Raw genomic sequence first — 19,792 nt, 5'->3', positions numbered from 1 at the left:
AAAAAAAATAATCTTTTCATTAAACCACGGTTTTTATTAAACCACGGTTGGTTGAACACTGAGCTTCTGCACAGTGCACACCTATCTATCAGTATATATGGTAAGTGAAGACAAATCTTGGGCATCAAAACTTCTTAACTACACAGCCGGTCTCGCACTCACCATGAGGTCTTTCTTTTCATGTTCACTCAAACACAAATTTGATGATCTTATCCATTTATATTATTTATATTATATCTGAATGGTAGAGACTAACGGAACATCGAAGTTTCGCTCAAGTACAACGGGATACCCGAATCGCTTCCTAAACTATTAGTCCAACGAAACCATATACCAAGATAGAGAGAAAGAGAGAGAGGGAAAGCCCTATTCTGCTTCCTACTCATACCTGCTTTCTTGCTTCCTTTCTCGCTCTAATTGGAACCAAATTGGGGGAAATTTGCGGCCTACCTAACATAAAACCCTAGCGTTCGAAGCTATTTAATGCCGGAACGGAATAGAACGGAACACAGATCGGACAAGAGAACCCTAATTTCTGAGGATTGAGAGACAGACATGGCTGCGGAGTTAGGGCAACAGACGGTGGAGCTGACGACCCTGGTTTCCCGAGCTGCCCAAGATTCATACAGCAACCTGAAAGAACTGGTTGAAAAATGCAGGTCCACCGAATTGTCCGATACAGACAAGAAGATCAGTATCCTCAAGTTCCTCAGCAAGACCCAGCAGCGCATGATCCGCCTCAATGTGCTCTCCAAGTGGTGCCAACAGGTTACCCCGCCAAAAATCAAATCTTGCTATTTTTTCTTGCATAGCATACTCTTCATTCAATCCATTGGTCTCTACAAATTCCAAAACTTTGTATTTGGGAGATACATAATTGATAATGAATAGAATTACGGGGTGGTTTGGGGCACTGGTTGAGTTGAATATAAATTAGGGAAAGGAAGTTTTTTTCTTTCTTTGTTGGATGGGATGTGCTTATAGGTTTTTTGCTTTGTAGGTTCCTTTGATAAAGCACTGCCAGCAGCTAGCTTCGACTGTTTCAAATCACGATATGTGTTTTACTCAAGCTGCGGATTCTTTGTTTTTTATGCACGAGGGGCTTCAGCAAGCCCGTGCTCCGGTTTATGATGTGCCCTCTGCCATTGACATTCTCTTAACGGGGAGTTACCAGCGGTTGCCTAAATGTATAGAGGATGTTGGTACTCAGTATACCTTGAATGAAGAACAGCAAAAGCCTGCTTTGAAGAAGCTGGACGCTCTTGTGCGGACGAAATTGCTAGAAGTTTCTCTTCCTAAGGAAATTTCCGAGATAAAAGTTTCCGATGGTACGGCATTGATTAAAGTGGATGGAGAGTTTAAGGTTTTAGTGACTCTTGGTTACAGGGGACACTTGTCCATGTGGAGGATATTACATTTGGAGCTGCTTGTTGGTGAAAAGAATAAACCTATCAAACTAGAATTAATGCGACGCCATGTTCTCGGGGATGATCTAGAGAGACGAATGGCGGCAGCAGAAAATCCATTTTCAATATTGTACTCGGTTCTTCACGATCTATGTGTTTCACTTGTTATGGATACTGTCATCAGGCAAGTGCAAGCTCTTCGACAGGGAAGATGGAAAGATGCAATTCGATTTGAGCTCATATCCGATGCGGCAGGTTCCATGCAGAACCCTGACGGGGAATCTGATTCATCCGGTCCTCGAACTCCTGGTTTAAAAATCATATACTGGCTGGAGTCCGATAAAAATGCTGGCATGTCTGATTCAGGTGCATGCCCATTCATAAAAATTGAACCTGGGCCAGATCTTCAGATAAAGTGCATACACAGCAATTTTGTCATAGATCCACTAACAGGCAAGGAGGCAGAGTTTTTCTTGGACCAGAGTTGTATTGATGTTGAGAGGTTGCTGTTAAGAGCTATTAGCTGCAACCGGTATACTCGTCTACTGGAAATTAAAAGAGAACTGGAAAAAAATAACCACGTCTATCGAGCAGCAGATGATGTTGTACTCCAGTCTCACTTGGGTGGACCTGATGTTGAATATAAACAGGTTAGTGTACATTTGTTAGGGAACATTTGGAGTATCAATTTGATATGCTACATCAGGCAATTTTTTTTTGTTTCTTTTGGGTTTTGGCATATGTGGTTTGATGCTTCTTGTTTGGTATCACCCCAATTTGGGGTTTTCCTTTGTTAACATTCTTGTAACTTTGGAGAACTATATTGTGAATTACGGGTATTTGACTACTTTCGTATTTTGCCACCATAAGGACTTCTCATCATTCTTGCATGGACTATCTGTAGCTAGATTCTGATATCTTCTGTCTGTTATGTATGTATGTGTGTGTGTGTGTGGAATTTCCGCTGCTTGGTAAATACTTTGCTGCTGAACACTTTTGACATGTAGTTGATCTTCCAGTAAACACAGTTGGCCTTTAAATTTTGCAAGCTAAGATACAATTTGTGGCTGAATTTGTGATACCCTTTTACAAATCTTGTAATATTATATCCTACCTCTTTCCCATTCAACCATTCATTAAATTTTAAACGATGAAGCTGCTTTTGTCTGTAGAAGGATGATAAAGGCTTCAGCAAGGAATCTGAAGGGTATGAAGTGTTGCGTGTGCGTGCCTATGCCTCATGTTTTTTTACTCTTGGAGTTAATATCAGGTACCTTACTTTTCTAAGATGCTTTTTCCTAATATCTTAGGCATTTGAGTTTAGTTTCTCAAATTTATGTCCCTGTTATGTTATTCAGAAATGGCCGTTTCCTTCTTCAATCATCGCAAAACATAGTTGCTTCTTCAGCATTGTTAGAATGTGAAGAAGCTTTGAATCAGGGATCTATGACTGCAGCTGATGTATTTGTAAGCTTGAGAAGCAAAAGTTTATTGCACTTGTTTGCATCTATCGGAAGTGTCTTAGGGCTAGAGGTATATTTCCCTGTTTTCATTCCTTTTATTGTTAAAAGAAAAAGACAAATTCCCAAACTATTTTGGACTGAATTTAAGTTGGTTATTCAGAAATGACTTACCTAATTATGGCGTTTCCAGACTGTGGGAGCTCTTATTTCCTGACGATGGAACTTGATAAGGATTTTAAACCTTTGTTTAAGCTGTTAGAGACTCAGCCAGATTCTTCTGGAAAAGATACTTTATTTGGTGTCCTTAATCAGGTGCTGCGGGTCAAAAGAATTGATATAGGACAGCTGCAGGCACTTAAAGATGAAATGAATTTAAGCCTGGTTGACTGGGGAAAATTACACTCTCTTTTGCCCAATGCTGCTTGTCCAAATCAAGAATCTGTACGTGAGTTTCTTTCTGATATTCGACTTGAGAGTTCCATACAGAATGCAAAAGGTCATCCTTCAGGTTTTTCATCACTTGTTGATGAAGTGTTTGGACTCGAGAAAGGTTCTTCTGCATCTCCATTCTCTGTTCAAAATCATGGATCCCTACCTTCACATTATGGTTCTGTCCCAATGAACCTCCATAGTCTAAAAGCTGGGACCCCATCTCCAAAGTGGGAAGGAGGCATGCAAACATCTCAGGTTAACAATGTAACAAAACCTTCAGGTGTTACAAACCACTATAGTGATTCCATGTTCTCATCAGGCAGTGTGAAGGGCCCAGTTCAATCCAATTCTGTTGGATCGATTTCCACAGGACAAGGAAGGAGCGCAGCTGGGAAAAGGTTATTTGTTTCAAAGTCTGAACAGGATCTGGCTTCTCTTAAATCTCCGCATTCAGTTGACATTGTGTCCTCAACTGCTATGGATGAAGATCAACTTAGAGTACTGAGTGATTCCTCTAATGATGGTTTTGGTGGAAGTCGGTCATCTCGACTTTTATCTCCTCTACCAACTAGTTCTCGCATATCTGTTCCTAATTCCAAACCTAATGGACCTCAAGCTGAATCACTCAAGGCTGCTGGAGCCAATTCATGTGCTTCAACTCCCGTATGTAAGATACTTGCTTTCTTCTCTTCAACTTTATCATATAATGTTTTTGAATGCTGTGATATATATTACCTAAAAACACACATCACTGCCGAAATGACTATTTGCAGCCCAGGCAATGGAATCCACAGGCAATGAAGATGTTATACCCAAACACGATAAAAGATCTCGGAAGAGAACAGCTTCAGATATGTTGAATTTGATTCCATCTCTTCAGGGTCTTGAAAACAACTCAGCAATTTGCAAGAGGAGAAAGATTTTGGATTCATCTGGCTCTCAACTGTCTTTGCCACAAGGGTTTGTACCTACTGAAATGATATCTAGGGCTGAAGGATACAGCTATGGAAGTTTGATTGCAGAAGCAAATAAAGGGAATGCCCCATCTAGCATTTATATAGCAGCCCTGCTTCATGTGGTCAGGCACTGTTCACTTTGCATTAAGCATGCTAGGCTGACGAGCCAAATGGATTCATTAGATATCTCATACGTTGAAGAAGTGGGTTTAAGAAGTGCATCCTCTAACATTTGGTTCCGACTTCCATTTGCCAGAGGTGATTCATGGCAACATATATGCTTGCGACTTGGCAGACCTGGTTGCATGCATTGGGATGTTAAAATAAATGATCAGCACTTCAGGGATTTATGGGAGCTTCAGAAAGGGAGCAGTGCTACACCATGGGGATCAGGTGTTCGAATCGCCAATACGGCTGACATTGATTCACACATACATTATGATCCAGATGGTGTTGTTTTGAGCTATCAGTCAGTTGAGGTAGATAGTATAAAGAAACTAGTGACTGATATACAAAGGCTTGCTAATGCAAGAACTTTTGCCCTTGGCATGCGGCAATTGCTTGGGGTAAAAGCTGATGAGAAGTCAGAAGAGACAAGTTCTGATGCCAAAGTATCGGGTACAAAGTTTGCTTCAGACACTGCAGAGAAAGTTACAGAACATATGAGAAAAGCATTCAAGATTGAGGCAGTTGGGCTGATGAGCTTGTGGTTTAGCTTTGGTTCAGCTGTCCTTGCTCGTTTTGTTGTTGAGTGGGAATCTGGTAAAGAGGGTTGCACAATGCATGTATCTCCAGACCAACTTTGGCCCCATACTAAGGTAGGTTTGTTTTTCGTGAACTGATTTCTGTTTGTTTCTTTCCTTTGACTACAGCTGGTCGATTTCTTACATACTCTGATTATTTATGCTACTTATTGAGTGACATTATTGTGGAGCATCTTTCTTGTGCTTTGTTGGCTGATTTTTGCAGTATGAACTAGAAAATACTTGAAATTAGTTTATTTATCAGTTTCCTTTCCTTTAACTTGCAATGCTTAAATGGCATCTGTTTTCTGCTATTTCAGTGGTGATAAAAAACCAGTTACTTACATGAAGTAACTGGTTTCAGAAACATGTGAAATTGTATTTTTGTGTAGATACAACAATATCATTTGATCAGAATGTTTTTTATGCTTTTACTTTGTACAGTTTCTAGAAGATTTCATAAATGGTGCTGAAGTTTCATCGCTTTTGGATTGCATTCGGCTGACTGCGGGTCCCTTGCATGCTCTGGCTGCTGCAACCAGGCCAGCTCGAGCTGGTCCTGTTCCAGGGGTAGCAGCTGCTCTATCTTCCATACCTAAACAGACTGGTTATATACAACCACAAGGACTTCTTGGTAGCTCAACTTCAAACGTTGGCCAGCCTACCTCTGGTCCTGGGGGAAACACTGCCATGTCTGCTCCTGGTGGCCTTACCAATCAAACCCTTTCCATGTTAGCTGCAGCTGGGCGAGGTGGCCCGGGCATTGTTCCAAGTTCACTTTTACCTATCGACGTCTCTGTTGTGCTCCGTGGTCCGTATTGGATACGAATCATGTACAGGAAACAGTTTGCTGTTGACATGCGTTGCTTTGCCGGTGATCAGGTGTGGTTGCAGCCTGCAACACCGCCTAAAGAGGGTCGTCTTTCTGGAGGGTCATTACCATGCCCCCAGTTTCGCCCTTTCATCATGGAACATGTTGCCCAGGAGCTGAATGGATTAGATCCTAATTTCACTGCACAACAGGCAGGCGGACTGGCAAATTCAAATAATCCAAATCCTAGTTCAAGTTCCCAGTTAATGGGTGCAAATGGAAGTAGAATAAACTTGCCAGCTTCTGCTGCAATGTCTAGGACAGGAAATCCAGCAGCTGGTTTAAATCGTGTGGGAAATGCATTGGCAGGGCCATCAAATTTAGCTTTGATGAACTCTGCTGTCTCTCTACGTAGGCCACCTGGAGCAATTGTCCCTGCCCACGTTAGAGGTGAGCTGAACACAGCCATTATTGGCCTTGGTGATGATGGAGGATATGGGGGTGGCTGGGTTCCTCTTGTTGCACTTAAGAAGGTTCTCAGAGGTATTCTTAAGTATCTTGGAGTACTATGGTTATTTGCCCAGTTGCCAGATCTTTTGAAAGAGATTCTAGGATCCATTTTGAAGGAAAATGAAGGTGCACTTCTGAACTTGGACCCAGAGCAACCTGCATTGCGTTTTTTTGTGGGGTAAGTAATTTTTGCCTTACCATACTATCTCACTCGTTTATGTGCTACATTTTCTGCTGTAGTTTTACTCACATGTGTATCGCTCAACTTTATTACAAGAATCACGTTTACTGTGTCTAAATGGGGTTTGTGGTCATAGTCCTACTAACATATATTCATACAGTACACCTATTAATTTCTTATGTTCAACGACTGGGATAATATGCAATTGGAACCAGAGGAACCAAAATCAAGTTTGGTGAATATATGACAAATTGTGATTAAATTCCAAAAAGAAAAAGCATAATCACTTGCATTTTAATATTTTGGTTTCATTCTTGCTATTCATAATGGGTGCACTAAATGGCATCTGTGTTCATTCATATGCAGGGGCTATGTGTTTGCTGTCAGTGTCCACAGAGTTCAGCTGCTTCTTCAGGTGTTAAGTGTGAAACGCTTTCATCACCAACAGCAGCAACAGCAGCAAAACTCAAATCCTGCACAAGAAGAGTTAAGTCAAACAGAAATAAGTGAAATATGTGACTACTTCAGTCGTCGGGTTGCATCAGAGCCCTATGATGCTTCTCGTGTTGCATCATTCATAACTATGCTCACCTTACCTGTCTCAGTTCTTAGAGAATTCTTGAAATTAATAGCTTGGAAAAAGGGATTATCCCAGGCACAAATTGGGGACATGGTTTCAGCTCAAAAACCACGAATTGAATTATGTCTTGAAAATCACGCAGGGTTGACCACAGATGACAACTCTGAGAGCTCATCTGCTTTCAGAAGCAACATCCATTATGACCGGAATCATAATTCTGTTGATTTTGCACTGACTGTTGTTCTTGATTCTGCTCACATCCCTCATGTCAATGCTGCCGGCGGTGCTGCTTGGTTACCGTACTGTGTTTCAGTAAGGTTGAGATATTCTTTCGGCGAAAGTCCCAGTGTATCCTTTCTTGGTATGGAAGGTAGCCATGGAGGTAGGGCCTGTTGGTTGCGTGTCGACGATTGGGATAAGTGTAAACAGAGGGTGGCACGAACTGTGGAGGTTAGTGGGAGCTCACCAGCCGATGCAAGTCAAGGTAGGCTAAAATTGGTTGCAGACAGTGTGCAAAGGAATCTGCACATGTGCCTTCAAGGGCTAAAAGATGGTAGTGGGGTTCCAGCCAACTTTGGAGCAACATGATTGTTTTGCTGCTAGCAGCAGTGTTTTATACATATAGTTTCGGGGTAGTGTTGTCAATACTGCATGGGTTAAGTTATAGGTTGTGCAGTTTCCGTTGGAAATGAGGTTTTGCTGTAATGGAGAAAAAGGGCACAGGTGATAATAACAGCCGATTTTTTTATGGAAGAATGACGTTTTCCAGGCGCCAATACTAGATTACTAACAGAGGTTCATAATATCAGTATTTGAAGTTTTCTTCAGAACATTTAAGATTGGAATTAGGTTGTACAATATCTTTTGGTGATAGTGTAGTCATGGTATAAGCTTTTGGGTGGTGGATTTTCTTTCTTGTACAGATGACAATATCAAATGAATAGATCAGTAAACCAAACTTAGTTTTCTTACTTTTTTTTCCATCACCTCATGTGACGCTTTTGGTCTTTTAGAATTTGAATGATAATTTTGTGCGAAGAAAATAGGTGGGCTTCTTTGCATCCCATTTTTTACCATGGTGAGTGATAATATTAGAAGGAAACGAGGGGCAAGATTATTGGTTTCTTAAATAAATCAACCCACCAAACTCTATCTACTTGCTAATATTATCCTTTATAAAGTTCTTTTCCATCATGCGAGGTGAAAAATGAAGAACTAAGACTTGGTCTCAATAAGATAAGAATGGTGTTCCCAAAACGCACAATTGATGCCATGGTGAAAATTTGGTGCATTACTTAATCATAATATGTTGATACACACTACACGGTTCACACACTATCCTTAGAACTAGACACCTCCATGCCTTGCTTCTTCTCCTCCTGTTCACTCAGAGCAACAGGCTTTTCCTCTGATGGACCCTCTCCTGGGGACTCAGGATCCTTCTTAATCTCTGACTCAAACTCCTTTGCTGCCTACAAAGATTAACAAAAAACAGAATAAATAAACAATCTTGTATACAATGAAGAAAAATGTTTAACAGTTAACAAATGATAACATGGGGCAATCTCAAACAATGCATAATCAGTATGAGTTTATCCATAGCCATATGAAGATGTCAACTACTATGGGATCAGTTCTTTGAAGGCCCTTGTATAATGTTTGATAGATTTAGGGTTAAGTGTTCTGTATGCTCTCAATTGAGTTGTATCAACATATTGCAGAACAAGTCAAATCATTCAATTGAGTAAATCATCACATTTAACATTTGTTTAGTTTAGATCAGGACACATCAATATGAAAACCCAAAACCCTAACTTCAAGGCATATTAATAAGCTCACATCAGAAAGGAACACAGATCCCGTGAGAAACGACCAAAGATACGAACTTTATCAGAACCCAACTTCCAAAAAGGTACAATTGAATTAAACTCTATTGAATCGATGAACAAGAGAGAGACAGAGAGGAAAGAGGATGAACCTGTTGGAAGCTCTTAACAGTTTTGCCGATGCTGCGACCAACCTCGGGGAGCTTCTTGGGGCCGAAGACCAGGGCGGCGACACCGGCAATAACAACGAGCTCGGGGACGCCGAGGCCAAAGAGGGCGTTGCAGGTGAGACCCCTCTTCTTTCTGATGGTGGTTGGAGCAGTGAGAGCTAAAGAAGCTCTCCTGAAGAGTGCAACGTTGGCGGAACAGAAGGACGAAGTGGAAGCGGAGAAAGGAGGAGCAACATTAATGGAGGGTGTGGGCCTTAAGGGGATTGCGGCCCTCATTCTCATACTCGTCATCTCCATCTTCTTCTTCTTGTTTTGGTTGGTGGCTCTGTCTCTGCTTTCTGCTAAGATATTTTCTTTTTTCTTTTATTATTATTTTTATTTTTATGAGAAATGCGAATGGGCGTAGGAGTAACCTAACACGACTCTGTCTCTCAAAATTAAAATGAAGACAGCATCATTTGACCAGCGGGTCCTTTCCTAGATAACACAACTAACAATAAGAAAATCATTTGTTCCTCACGTGTATAGTATATCTACCTAACTTTAACCATCTTCAGCTAATATTCAATTTGGTCATTGTATTTAGTATTTACTTGGAAATTTTAATTTAATTTTTTAAATTTCAATTATTTTTATTTAGTTTTTAAATTTTACAAATGTAATTTATATTAACAAAATTCATAGTTATCAGAATTGAATCGATTATATATTTAATTTTTGTCACATATATTTTTGTCACATATTATCTTGTCTAATTTTTTAGTTAAACCAGATTATGTGGTTATTGAAATAATAGTTTTCAATATCTTAATTGCACCAATACAAATTTACAAAATTTATTAGTGTAATTGAAATTTTAGATACTATTTTAGTACATCAAAGACCACTTTTGGTCTGGAGCTTCCAATTTTATTTAGTGGAAATGCATTTAAAAAAAAAAGACTTTTTCAGATCATACGAAAGGGGCATATTTTTTAGGTAACGGGCTTGCGTTTTGGGATCTATTAATACTGTCAAGAGTCATGACGAGTAAAAACTTGATGTCCATGAACACAAAAAATAAAAAAACCTTGATTGTTACTTTTGCATTTTTAGTAATTAATTTTAGAAAAATACTAAGAGTCATTGGAATTTATCGTTTTTGGTTATCACGTAACCATCAACTCAATTCTTTTAATATAGTAATCCAACAATATATTTTATCTATTGCGATAAGGATGAAATGGATGACCATGAGTAGATCATCTTTTTCATGCTGAATGACTACATTATTAAAGTCCTTATATTTAATGATAGTGAAAAATAGTAGCCTCCTTATATGTATAAATAGACAACCTCAGTACATAATATGGACACAGCAATAAAAACATTTTTCATTCTCTCTTTTTTATACTATTCTCCCTCTCTTATATTCTTTACTACAATATTAATATATTAATTATATTATTATAGTAATTGTAGTAAATAGTAATCCTAGAGTTATCTAATTATATTTTTATATTTTATATTTGTTACTTCTTCCTTATTTATTTAGTTATTTTACAACACGTTATCAGCACGAAATTCTAACGAAATTTTAGGAAGACTCCAGGTAACAAATTTTCATTATGTCGAAACTCTCTCATCTTGAATATAATGCTTTTGATATATTTGGAAACAATTATTTATCATGAATATTAGATGCTAAAATCCATCTTGATTTAATGGATCTTAGAGATACCATTAAGGCTGAAAATAATACATCCCAGAAGGATAAAGCCAAATCCATGATTTTCCTTCGTCGTCATCTTGAAGTATGATTGAAAATGAATATCCCACATTAAAAGATCCTGCAGATTTGTGGAAAGACCTTGAAGATAGGTACAATCATCAAATACTTCCTTAAGCCCGATATGTTAGAGAAAACTTTCTCGACCTTCAATGCCTCGAATGTGCTCCTGCAGTAGCAATCGAGAAAAAGGATTTAAAAAATATTCTGAGCTAATTTCTTACTTTCTTGTTGCTGAACGCAACAATGAGTTACTCTTAAGAAATCATGAAGCGCGCCTAGCTGGCGCCACCCCATTTCCTGAAGCAAATGCGGCAAATTATAACCTAGAAGAGGTAAATAGCAAGATTTTGATAACGAGAAAAATTATGGAAAGAAAAGAAATTATGTTCACAAGAAAGAATCTCACCAGAAGTGGGATAAAGAAAGAAACAATGTGCAAAGTAAATCAATTGAGGATAAATGCTTCTGTTGTGGTGGAAAGGGCCATTGGTCACGTACCTGTCGTACCCCAAGGCACCTAGTTGATCTTTATCAAACATCTTTGAAAAAGGATGACAAAGGAAAGGAAACAATTTTTGTTTCAAATGATGAAAATTCCACCACTCATTATGATGTATCTAATTTCTTTAAGGATTCTGAAGGAAATATTTACTATTTGATCAATGACGGAATAGTTTGATATGTGTATGTGTTTGTTAAATATTCATGTGAATAATTTTACTGTGCATGTACTTCTACTCATTTTATTATTATTATTATCATTTGTCTTTGAAGAAAAATGGCAAGGACATATTCTGAAGATATTTGCCTTGCGGATAGTGCAAGTTCGCACACTATTCTTAAAAGTGATATATATTTTACCCATCTTGTGCCAAAAGAAGAGTATGTTAATACTATTATTAGCTCGATCAATGTGATAGAAGGCTCTGGAAGAGCTATAATTTTGTTTCCCGGAGGAACAAAATTTATAATAAATAATGCACTGTTGTCTACCAAGTTTTGAAGAAACTTGTTGAGTTTCAAAGATATTCGCCAAAATGGATATCATACTGAAACAATGAATGAGGGAAATCATGAGTATTTATGTATCACAACTCATGATTTAAATAAAAAGGTTATATTAGAAAAGTTACCCTCACTTTTATCTGGGTTGTATTATACCAAGATTAGTGCAATTGAATCACATGCCATTGTAAATCATAAGTTTACTAGCCTAAATGAATTTATAACTTGGCATGATAGATTGGGTCATCCGGGAACAACCATGATGAGGAGAATTATTGAAAACTCCCATGGACATTCACTAAAGAACCAGAAGATTCTTAAATCTAGTGAATATTGTTGTGCTGCATGTTCTCAAGGGAAGTTAATTTTAAGGTCATCACCAGTAAATATTGGATTTGAGTCCACTGAATTCCTAGAAAGGATTCAAGGTGATATATGTGGACCTATTCATCCACCATGTGAATCTTTTAGATATTTTATGTCCTAATAGACGTATCTTCAAGATGGTCACATGTGTGCTTATTATCTTCTCGCAACGTGGCGTTTGCGAGATTACCAGCTCAAATTATTCGATTAAAAGCACAATTTTCAGAAAATTCAATCAAAACAATTCGTCTTGATAATGCTGATGAATTTACTTCCCAAGCTTTTGATGCTTATTGTATGGCTAATGGAATAAGTGTTGAACATCCAATAGCTTATGTTCACACATAAAATGGGTTAGCATAATCACTTATTAAACGCCTCCAATTGATTGCTAGACCCTTACTTATGAGAATAAATCTCCCAACTTCGGTTTGGGGCATGCTATTTTACATGCCGCAGCACTTATTCGTTTGAGACCAACGAGTTACCATAAGTTCTCTCCTATGCAATTAGCTTTTGGCCAGCAGCCAAATGTTTCACATTTAAGAATATTTGGATGTGCGATATATGTTCCTATTGCACCACCTAATCGCACCAAAATGGAAATCCAAAGAAAATTGGAGATATATGTTGGATATAATTCTCCCTCTATAGTGAGATATCTTGAGATACAAACCGGAGATGCATTTAAATGGATGACCATGAGCGGATCATCTTTTCCATGCTGAATGGCTACATTATCAAAGTCCTTACATTTAATGATAGTGAAAAATAGTAGCCTCCTTGCATGTATAAATAGACAACCTCAGTACATGATATGATCACAACAATAAAAATATTCTTCATTCTCTCTCTTATACTATTCTCCCTCTCTTATATTCTTTACTACAATATTAATATATTAATTATATTGTTATAATAATTGTAGTAAATAATAATCCTAAAGTTATCTAATTATATTTTCATATTTTATATTTGTTACTTCTTCTTTATTTATTTAGTTATTTTACAAAATTATCTATATTTTTAAATATTAATATTTAACTAATAATCAAAAACAATAAATTCTGATGCTTTTTTAACATTCCTCTTAATTTTATTGTAAGTCATTATCCAATCTAGTAGTTATCTCTATTTGCACCCAATCTAAGAGTAAAACAAACTGTAGCCACTTCGAGTCATTGTTCTTCCTTGCTAAATATTCTGATTTTGTTATGTTAATTTGTTGAGCTTCACATCATAGCTCATTCTTCTAATCCTCAGGTACTTCTTTGTATCAATCAGTATTACTTCTGCCTCAAGTAGAGGGAATATTATGCATGGTTGCATTGATGCAGTCACAGAAACTAACAATAACTAAAGACATATGAAGTAACGGATATACAATTCTGCATTTCTGAAGTGAAGCTGCTAACTCTACACGCGTGCATTTGTACTCCAAACTGAAAGCATCATATGCCCAATCATCCTAAGAAACGTCAAATCCATTTACAAAGTAAATTTGTGTCAAGAATCGAACCTTGCTCACAGAGATAGTGGAACTAATATTTAATAATGATTTCGCGGTTAAGGGATTGTTTAACATCGCTATTTTTATTGGTGCTTTCCATTAGAAACAGGAGCAGATGAATCTGCATTGCCACGGATTCGCTTCTGAAGATGTTCCAAGCTAGCCACCCTTGGCAAGGAAGATGTTCGGTCCATCTTGTTCCCACCAGTCGATGCGGTGGCGTTATGCTGCACATTTTCGTCTGAAGATACGTCTGCCAACCAATTGTTGACTCCATGATCATGGCTCGACATAGGATTGTTTGAAGTGCGTTGAAAGAAGTGACGATTTGTGTCTTCTTGAACAGGAACTGCTGCATCAGTTGATGTCTCAGAAGGGCTTCCATCAAATGATGGCATTCTGATTGATGATAAATCAGCCATGGCTGGAAACATTGGATTCAACCCAGTAATTCTTTTGACAGTTTCTTCAGCCATCTTTACCTGAAAAAGAGAGCATGTAAGCAGAGATGATAAATGCCATTGTAGATGGCAAAAAGGACGAGGCCCTGATTGGGCTCAATCCTCAGCTTGTCAGAAAAACCAGGCCAAGTGAACAAATTTGAATGAGCATTAGACTTCATAATTTCAATTGATGCTCATGGAAGGCATTACCTTTGCTCTTAAGGTTTCAACATCGGCTTTCAATACTCTGTTGTCAACAGCAGCATCATTGTATTTGTGGCTAATATCTGTTAGACGCTTTAACAATGATGAATTTTCACCTCTTAATTGAGAAACCTAAGAGAGAATATTAGGTCAGAAAATATGAATACTAATTTGCAATGGCTAATACAGAGAGCATAAGCCAGATCTACAAGAAACCTACATACCTGTGTCTCAAGCTCGGTTAAATGAGCCTGCTTTCTTCGTCTTGAGCGTCTTGCAGACTCTCTGTTAGAAAGCATCCTGAAAGACAACATTATTAGTTGTTGAATAACAAGCAGTGTCCTTGAATTTCACAAAATTAATGTCTTACAATAAAGGAAACTAAATAAAGAATATATGAATTCTACGGCTGTTTACCTCCTTACTCGTTTTGCATCAGTAGGGTCCATGTTTTCAGTCATATTAATCTCTTCCTCAGCTTCCTCATCATCTGACTGGTCTTTAGACGATCCACTTGTGGTTGATCTGATTGCAACAGCAGGCTTATTTTGCACACCAGATAAGGAAGGAATCCCCACTGGTACTTTGGCATCTTTATTTTGTACTTTAGATGAATCATTTCCAGAAGGGCCAGATCCTACAAAGAAAATACAAGGAGATATATAACTTTTTATTTCAGTAGATGCAGATGTTACATGTATACAGAGAGACAACACTCAACCTCTAAGCATTCTAGCAAAAACAAAACTGTAAACCTCGATCTGTTCATTCACCATACTCATAGTTTCCTTTACAAATGTAATCTACTACCTTAGGTTGATGCTCTAATTCATGCATAAACTATCATAAACAAATCCAAATGAATGTGCTAATTCAAACCTTTTAAAGTAGCATGAGATGCAACTTGAGAAAGATTAGTTGCCTGTGATGTACATTCAGAAAATGAGGCAGGAACTTGAGATTTTACCAAAGATCCCTATTACCATGAGCAGAAGAAAACATTAGATACTGGTTGTATTCATCACAAAGGGAATGAAATGCAAATGAGGAATGACTGCAACTCTAAAGACTAGGATTGACATACATAAATCTAAAATAGAATCTCATGTAGGTACAGACTCATCCATCCATGCATTTATGCATAACCTTAATTTTTAAAATATCATCATCTAATTATTATGCTTTCTGTATACCTAATAGTCAAAAGAACATTATCTCATTTTGTCCAAATGAAAATTAAAAGGCTAACTTGATCTAAAACTTTTTCTTCTTTTTAACTTTTGGAGATGCCTCTTTCTTCCATGAAGAGCCAACTTATTTGCCCATTTTAAGTAAAACTTTTTGGTTTCATAAATAGTTTATTGTCTACATAAGAATCACCTTTTGCTTTTTCTACTAAAATTCCTTCCATAAAAAAAAAAAGGATCCTTTATGATTTATGCCGAAAGAAAAACCATTGTTATCAAACTCTCAAGTAAAAATGTAAACTCCTAACAAATTCTCATGAAATTTTACCTACACTCGTATAGATGAACTCTTGAATTTGATTATCCATTTATGCAGTAAAAAAACACAACTAATAAATTTTAAAAAAAAATCAAGTTGTGTTCCTGAAAAGTTGGAGTTTTTATCAACAGAAAGATAAGAGAGAGAAGAGAAATTAAAGGAGAATGTTACCCTGGTCAAAGCAACGGCGGCGCAAGCGAGCTTGAGCTTGGTCTTAAGGATAGCTTGGTAATCCTCTGAATCAACGGCGACAGAAGAAGAAGAAGAAGAAGCAGTGGCATTGGGCAAAACGGCAACGGTGGTGCCGTTTTGAAGAGGCTTGGTTTCCATGTTTTGGGAGAGGTCCTGTTTGATCTCAACCACAGAAGACGACGACGAACACGGCGACGCCACTGTTGCTGATACTGCCGAAGAAGCTTCTTGCAGAAACCGTTGGAACGCCCACTCTGAAGCGCTGCGGTTCATCGTTGACTTCGCCGTCAACTCATCCATCCTCTTCGCCGCCGGCAGAATAAATGCCTCCGATATTTCCTCAACTGAGAACACCCTTTCCATCTTATTCTTAACTCTCTCTCTCTCTCTCTCTCTCTCTCTCTCTTCCCAATATTTATATGCTTGATATACAAATATTATTTGATATTGATAAGTTGTATGGATGTGTAAAAGCGTAGTACTAGTAGTGTAGTAAATCAAATCATCACCACAAAAATAATGTCACGTTTAATTTCAGATATTTGGGGGCACCACTATCACTATTAAATAAATTTAATTTTTATAGTTTTTAGGAGAATTTAATATTGGGGGGATGAATGGGCGGTGATATGGCATGAAAGGTTCATCCGTTTTGGTTGGTGTTGTGTTTGTGCATCCTAATCCACATCTCTACCTTTTATGGAATTCAACAGTGGCTCCATCCATCGCTTTCTCCAACCAACTTGTTAGTAGCAGTTTGTATTTTTGGAACAAATCTAAGAAATCCTCCTAGAGTCTATGGATGATGTTTCAATACAATATCAATATCAATACTGCCCTATCCAAAATTTCAGCCTTTAATTTTCAATATCCTAAACCCCTTTCCCTTTTTGAATCTTTCCTTTTCCCCTCTGATTTTTTTTTTCTGGTCTCTCGTCTGTTCGTTATATATACCAAAATTACCAACATAGAGTGCACGTCAAGTGTGCATGCTTAGACCTAACATTTCTTAAATAAACATTAGAGAAGATTCAATAAATGTATCAACATTGAAATGGAACTGAGAATTGGAATAGGAGTGGTAATAGGTAGGGTAGATTAGGGTATGTTTTTAAGTTAATTTTAATTTTATCTGTGGGTTGAAAATATCCCAATTTTAACTTTATTCGTTTTTAATTTGTGGATACTCAATTCTACCTGCGAGTTATAAAAAAAATGTAACATTATTATATAATTTGATCATAATTTAACATAGAATTGATTTTTACATAAAAAAAATTAAATTATCAATTAACGATCTTCTTTTAGTGGTTAAGAATCATTTGCATTTAGTGAAAGATTTTGGTTCAACATCCACTTGAAACATATTTTTATGTAAAAATATAATATATACATATATATGGTGCGGGTAGATTGAGACTCAACCCACACTCTATCCGATCCGCACAAAAATTCTACCCACACTCTACCTTATTCACTACGGATCGGATTGACAACCCTACCCGACCAAATGAGATCGAATTGGGTATCCGTGGTTAGGGTGCATGTTACCACCCTAAATAGGAATAGGAATGGAATGTGTAGTGGTGGAATTGGAATTGGAGCGAGTTTTGGTGTTTTTTTATTTTAGTATTGTGTGGTGCTTTTTAATTTTAGTGTTGTAATTTTAATGGTATTTTTTAATAATATAAAAAGAGAAAGTCTAGGAATAAGTAACTTTTGTGTTTTGTGACCAACATTTAACCATAAAAAAAAAGTGAGTGATCTCTCACCATTAAAAATACTATTGATGGCCAATTGATGGTTACAGAATACAAAAATTACTTCTCCTAATACTTTTCATATAAAAATTTGATATATATTTTTTTGGTGTAAATAAAATATCTCTTAGATTTGTAGATTTTAATTTTTTTTATTTTAAAATTTTTTAAATATACTAATTAGATAATTATAAAATTTAATTTTCTAAACAATTATTTAAAATAAAAAATATACCAATTAATCATGATACTAAATTACACACAAATTTTTTTTTTTCATTTGTTAAAAGATTAGCCAGTTTTGGTGACAAAGAAGGAAGGAACGAATTAGTTTGGGATTTGACCATTTGGGTTAACGAGCGATGCGGCGAGGCGTGTGTCCAAGTCATGGTTGCGTTGTCACTGACTCAAATGGATAAACACAAGTGTCTCCGTGGCCCCCACCTTTCAAACCTCGCTTTTAAATAATCAATTATTAAAGTATTCAACTCACAATATATTAATCTACTTTCCAGAAAGTCTTCACCTTTTTTATGCTTGTCTGGATTTCATGTACATTCGATCAAATCTAATCTATAATTTTTTTAAACAAATTTAGATATCGTTTATTTTCATTTACATGTGTATTTATATTTTACAACGACCTTGTTGATTTGTAAAGACCAAAGTTTTGCATTAGAAAATAAAAATAGTATCTACTTTTCAGAAAGTATTCACCTTTTTTATGCTTGTCTGGATTTCATGTACATTTGATCAATCTAATCTATAATTTTTTTTAAACAAATTTAGATATCGTTTATTTTCATTTACATGTGTATTTATATTTTACAACGACCTTGTTGATTTGTAAAGACCAAAGTTTTGCATTAGAAAATAAAAATAGTATCCCAAAACATGAATCATATTTTAATGAATAGAAATACAAGTTAATAAAGGAGCTTTTGACAAGCTACTTATAAGTTATAACAAACCAATTCAATTAACTATGGTTAAATAAACTATGCAAGTTAACATAACTTTATATTTAACTAACACTATTAGTTATGGGTGATGTATCAACTACCAACTAACCCTTAGCTGCATCTTTCCAAAAAGGGAAAGTTCGGCAAAAAACCATAGACTAACACTAAGTGGGCCATTATTTGGGCTCTATTCTCAAAATATTTGGACTAAGCTACGGTTTGGGCCACAGTCCAACATTTTCGAGATTGAGTTGTTGAGTGTGGAAGGTGGAACATATGAATAAATTAAATTAGGAAGGTGCCTTGTAGAGCCCCCGGAATCCAAATCCAATTCCGTAATATAAATAATTGATTATGGTTCTACTCCAAATCCATGTTAAAGTTTGTTCTTGGGTCGTTGAGCCCTCTGCCCAAAATAAATAAATAAATATACAAGACAAATTGATACAATGCACCTTAAATCTTATAGTATTAACATATCCAACTACAAATGCAGTGTAGCCAACAAATAAATCATGGTGCTAATTACCCAAAAAAAAAAAAAAACATGGTGCTAATATATTATCATATAATTTTACGTATATAAAATCAAATTGAATTGGTTGAGTGGTTAGCTCACTCGCTTAATTTTAGATATATAAAATCAAATTGAATTAGTTGAGTGATTAGCTCACTCACTTAAACAAGTGTAAATAATTTGAATCCCACCACAATCCAACATTTTTTGAGTGTGGAAGGTGAAACATGTGAATAAATTAAATTAGGAAGGTGCCTTGTAGAGCCTCCGGAATCCAAATCCAATTCCGTAACATAAATAATTGATTATGGTTCTACTCCAACTCCATGTTAAAGCTTGTTCTTGGGTCGTTGGGCCCTCTGCCCAAAATAAATAAACAAATAAATACATAAGACAAATTAATACAATGCACCTTAAATCTTATGGTATTAACATATCCAACAACAAATGTATTGTAGCCAACAAATAAATCATGGTG

The 19,792-nt window shown here is 36.7% G+C and overlaps 3 protein-coding genes across 3 annotated transcripts; 1 reads left to right on the top strand and 2 right to left on the bottom strand.

The window, feature by feature from the left end:
* LOC107645813 (mediator of RNA polymerase II transcription subunit 14) lies at positions 158-8,053 on the top strand. The gene is made up of 8 exons (XM_016349935.2): positions 158-768; positions 1,001-2,056; positions 2,579-2,676; positions 2,765-2,980; positions 3,019-3,968; positions 4,075-5,075; positions 5,445-6,499; positions 6,869-8,053. The coding sequence occupies exons 1-8, from the start codon at positions 556-558 to the stop codon at positions 7,668-7,670; spliced, it is 5,391 nt and encodes a 1,796-aa protein (XP_016205421.1). The 5' UTR covers positions 158-555; the 3' UTR covers positions 7,671-8,053.
* On the bottom strand, positions 8,284-9,554 carry LOC107645810 (sec-independent protein translocase protein TATA, chloroplastic). Its single transcript, XM_016349933.2, has 2 exons — positions 9,061-9,554; positions 8,284-8,554 (listed from the first exon to the last, which is right to left on the bottom strand). The coding sequence occupies exons 1-2, from the start codon at positions 9,373-9,375 to the stop codon at positions 8,411-8,413; spliced, it is 459 nt and encodes a 152-aa protein (XP_016205419.1). The 5' UTR covers positions 9,376-9,554; the 3' UTR covers positions 8,284-8,410.
* Positions 13,511-16,496, bottom strand: LOC107645807 (light-inducible protein CPRF2). The gene is made up of 6 exons (XM_016349927.2): positions 16,055-16,496; positions 15,257-15,353; positions 14,795-15,014; positions 14,602-14,677; positions 14,384-14,509; positions 13,511-14,212 (listed from the first exon to the last, which is right to left on the bottom strand). Exons 1-6 carry the CDS (start codon positions 16,436-16,438, stop codon positions 13,814-13,816), a joined length of 1,302 nt encoding a protein of 433 aa, XP_016205413.1. The 5' UTR covers positions 16,439-16,496; the 3' UTR covers positions 13,511-13,813.

The sequence above is a fragment of the Arachis ipaensis genome, chromosome B06, assembly GCF_000816755.2.
Source record: "Arachis ipaensis cultivar K30076 chromosome B06, Araip1.1, whole genome shotgun sequence".
NCBI classification, from domain to species: Eukaryota; Viridiplantae; Streptophyta; class Magnoliopsida; order Fabales; family Fabaceae; genus Arachis; species Arachis ipaensis.
Note: the sequence above shows the minus strand (reverse complement) of the source record. Positions and strands in the feature narration are given on the sequence as shown.

Excerpts from the sequence above, each read along its gene's own strand:
- LOC107645813 (XM_016349935.2), top strand. The coding sequence starts at position 556 with ATGGCTGCGGAGTTAGGGCAACAGACGGTGGAGCTGACGACCCTGGTT. Across the intron at positions 2,057-2,578 it reads CTGATGTTGAATATAAACAG|AAGGATGATAAAGGCTTCAG; the intron begins GTTAGTGTACAT and ends TTTTGTCTGTAG. Across the intron at positions 3,969-4,074 it reads ATGTGCTTCAACTCCCGTAT|CCCAGGCAATGGAATCCACA; the intron begins GTAAGATACTTG and ends GACTATTTGCAG.
- LOC107645810 (XM_016349933.2), bottom strand. The coding sequence starts at position 9,375 with ATGGAGATGACGAGTATGAGAATGAGGGCCGCAATCCCCTTAAGGCCC. Across the intron at positions 8,555-9,060 it reads CTGTTAAGAGCTTCCAACAG|GCAGCAAAGGAGTTTGAGTC; the intron begins GTTCATCCTCTT and ends TAATCTTTGTAG.
- LOC107645807 (XM_016349927.2), bottom strand. The coding sequence starts at position 16,438 with ATGGAAAGGGTGTTCTCAGTTGAGGAAATATCGGAGGCATTTATTCTG. Across the intron at positions 15,354-16,054 it reads CCGCCGTTGCTTTGACCAGG|GGATCTTTGGTAAAATCTCA; the intron begins GTAACATTCTCC and ends TCATGGTAATAG. Across the intron at positions 15,015-15,256 it reads ATCTCATGCTACTTTAAAAG|GATCTGGCCCTTCTGGAAAT; the intron begins GTTTGAATTAGC and ends TTTTCTTTGTAG.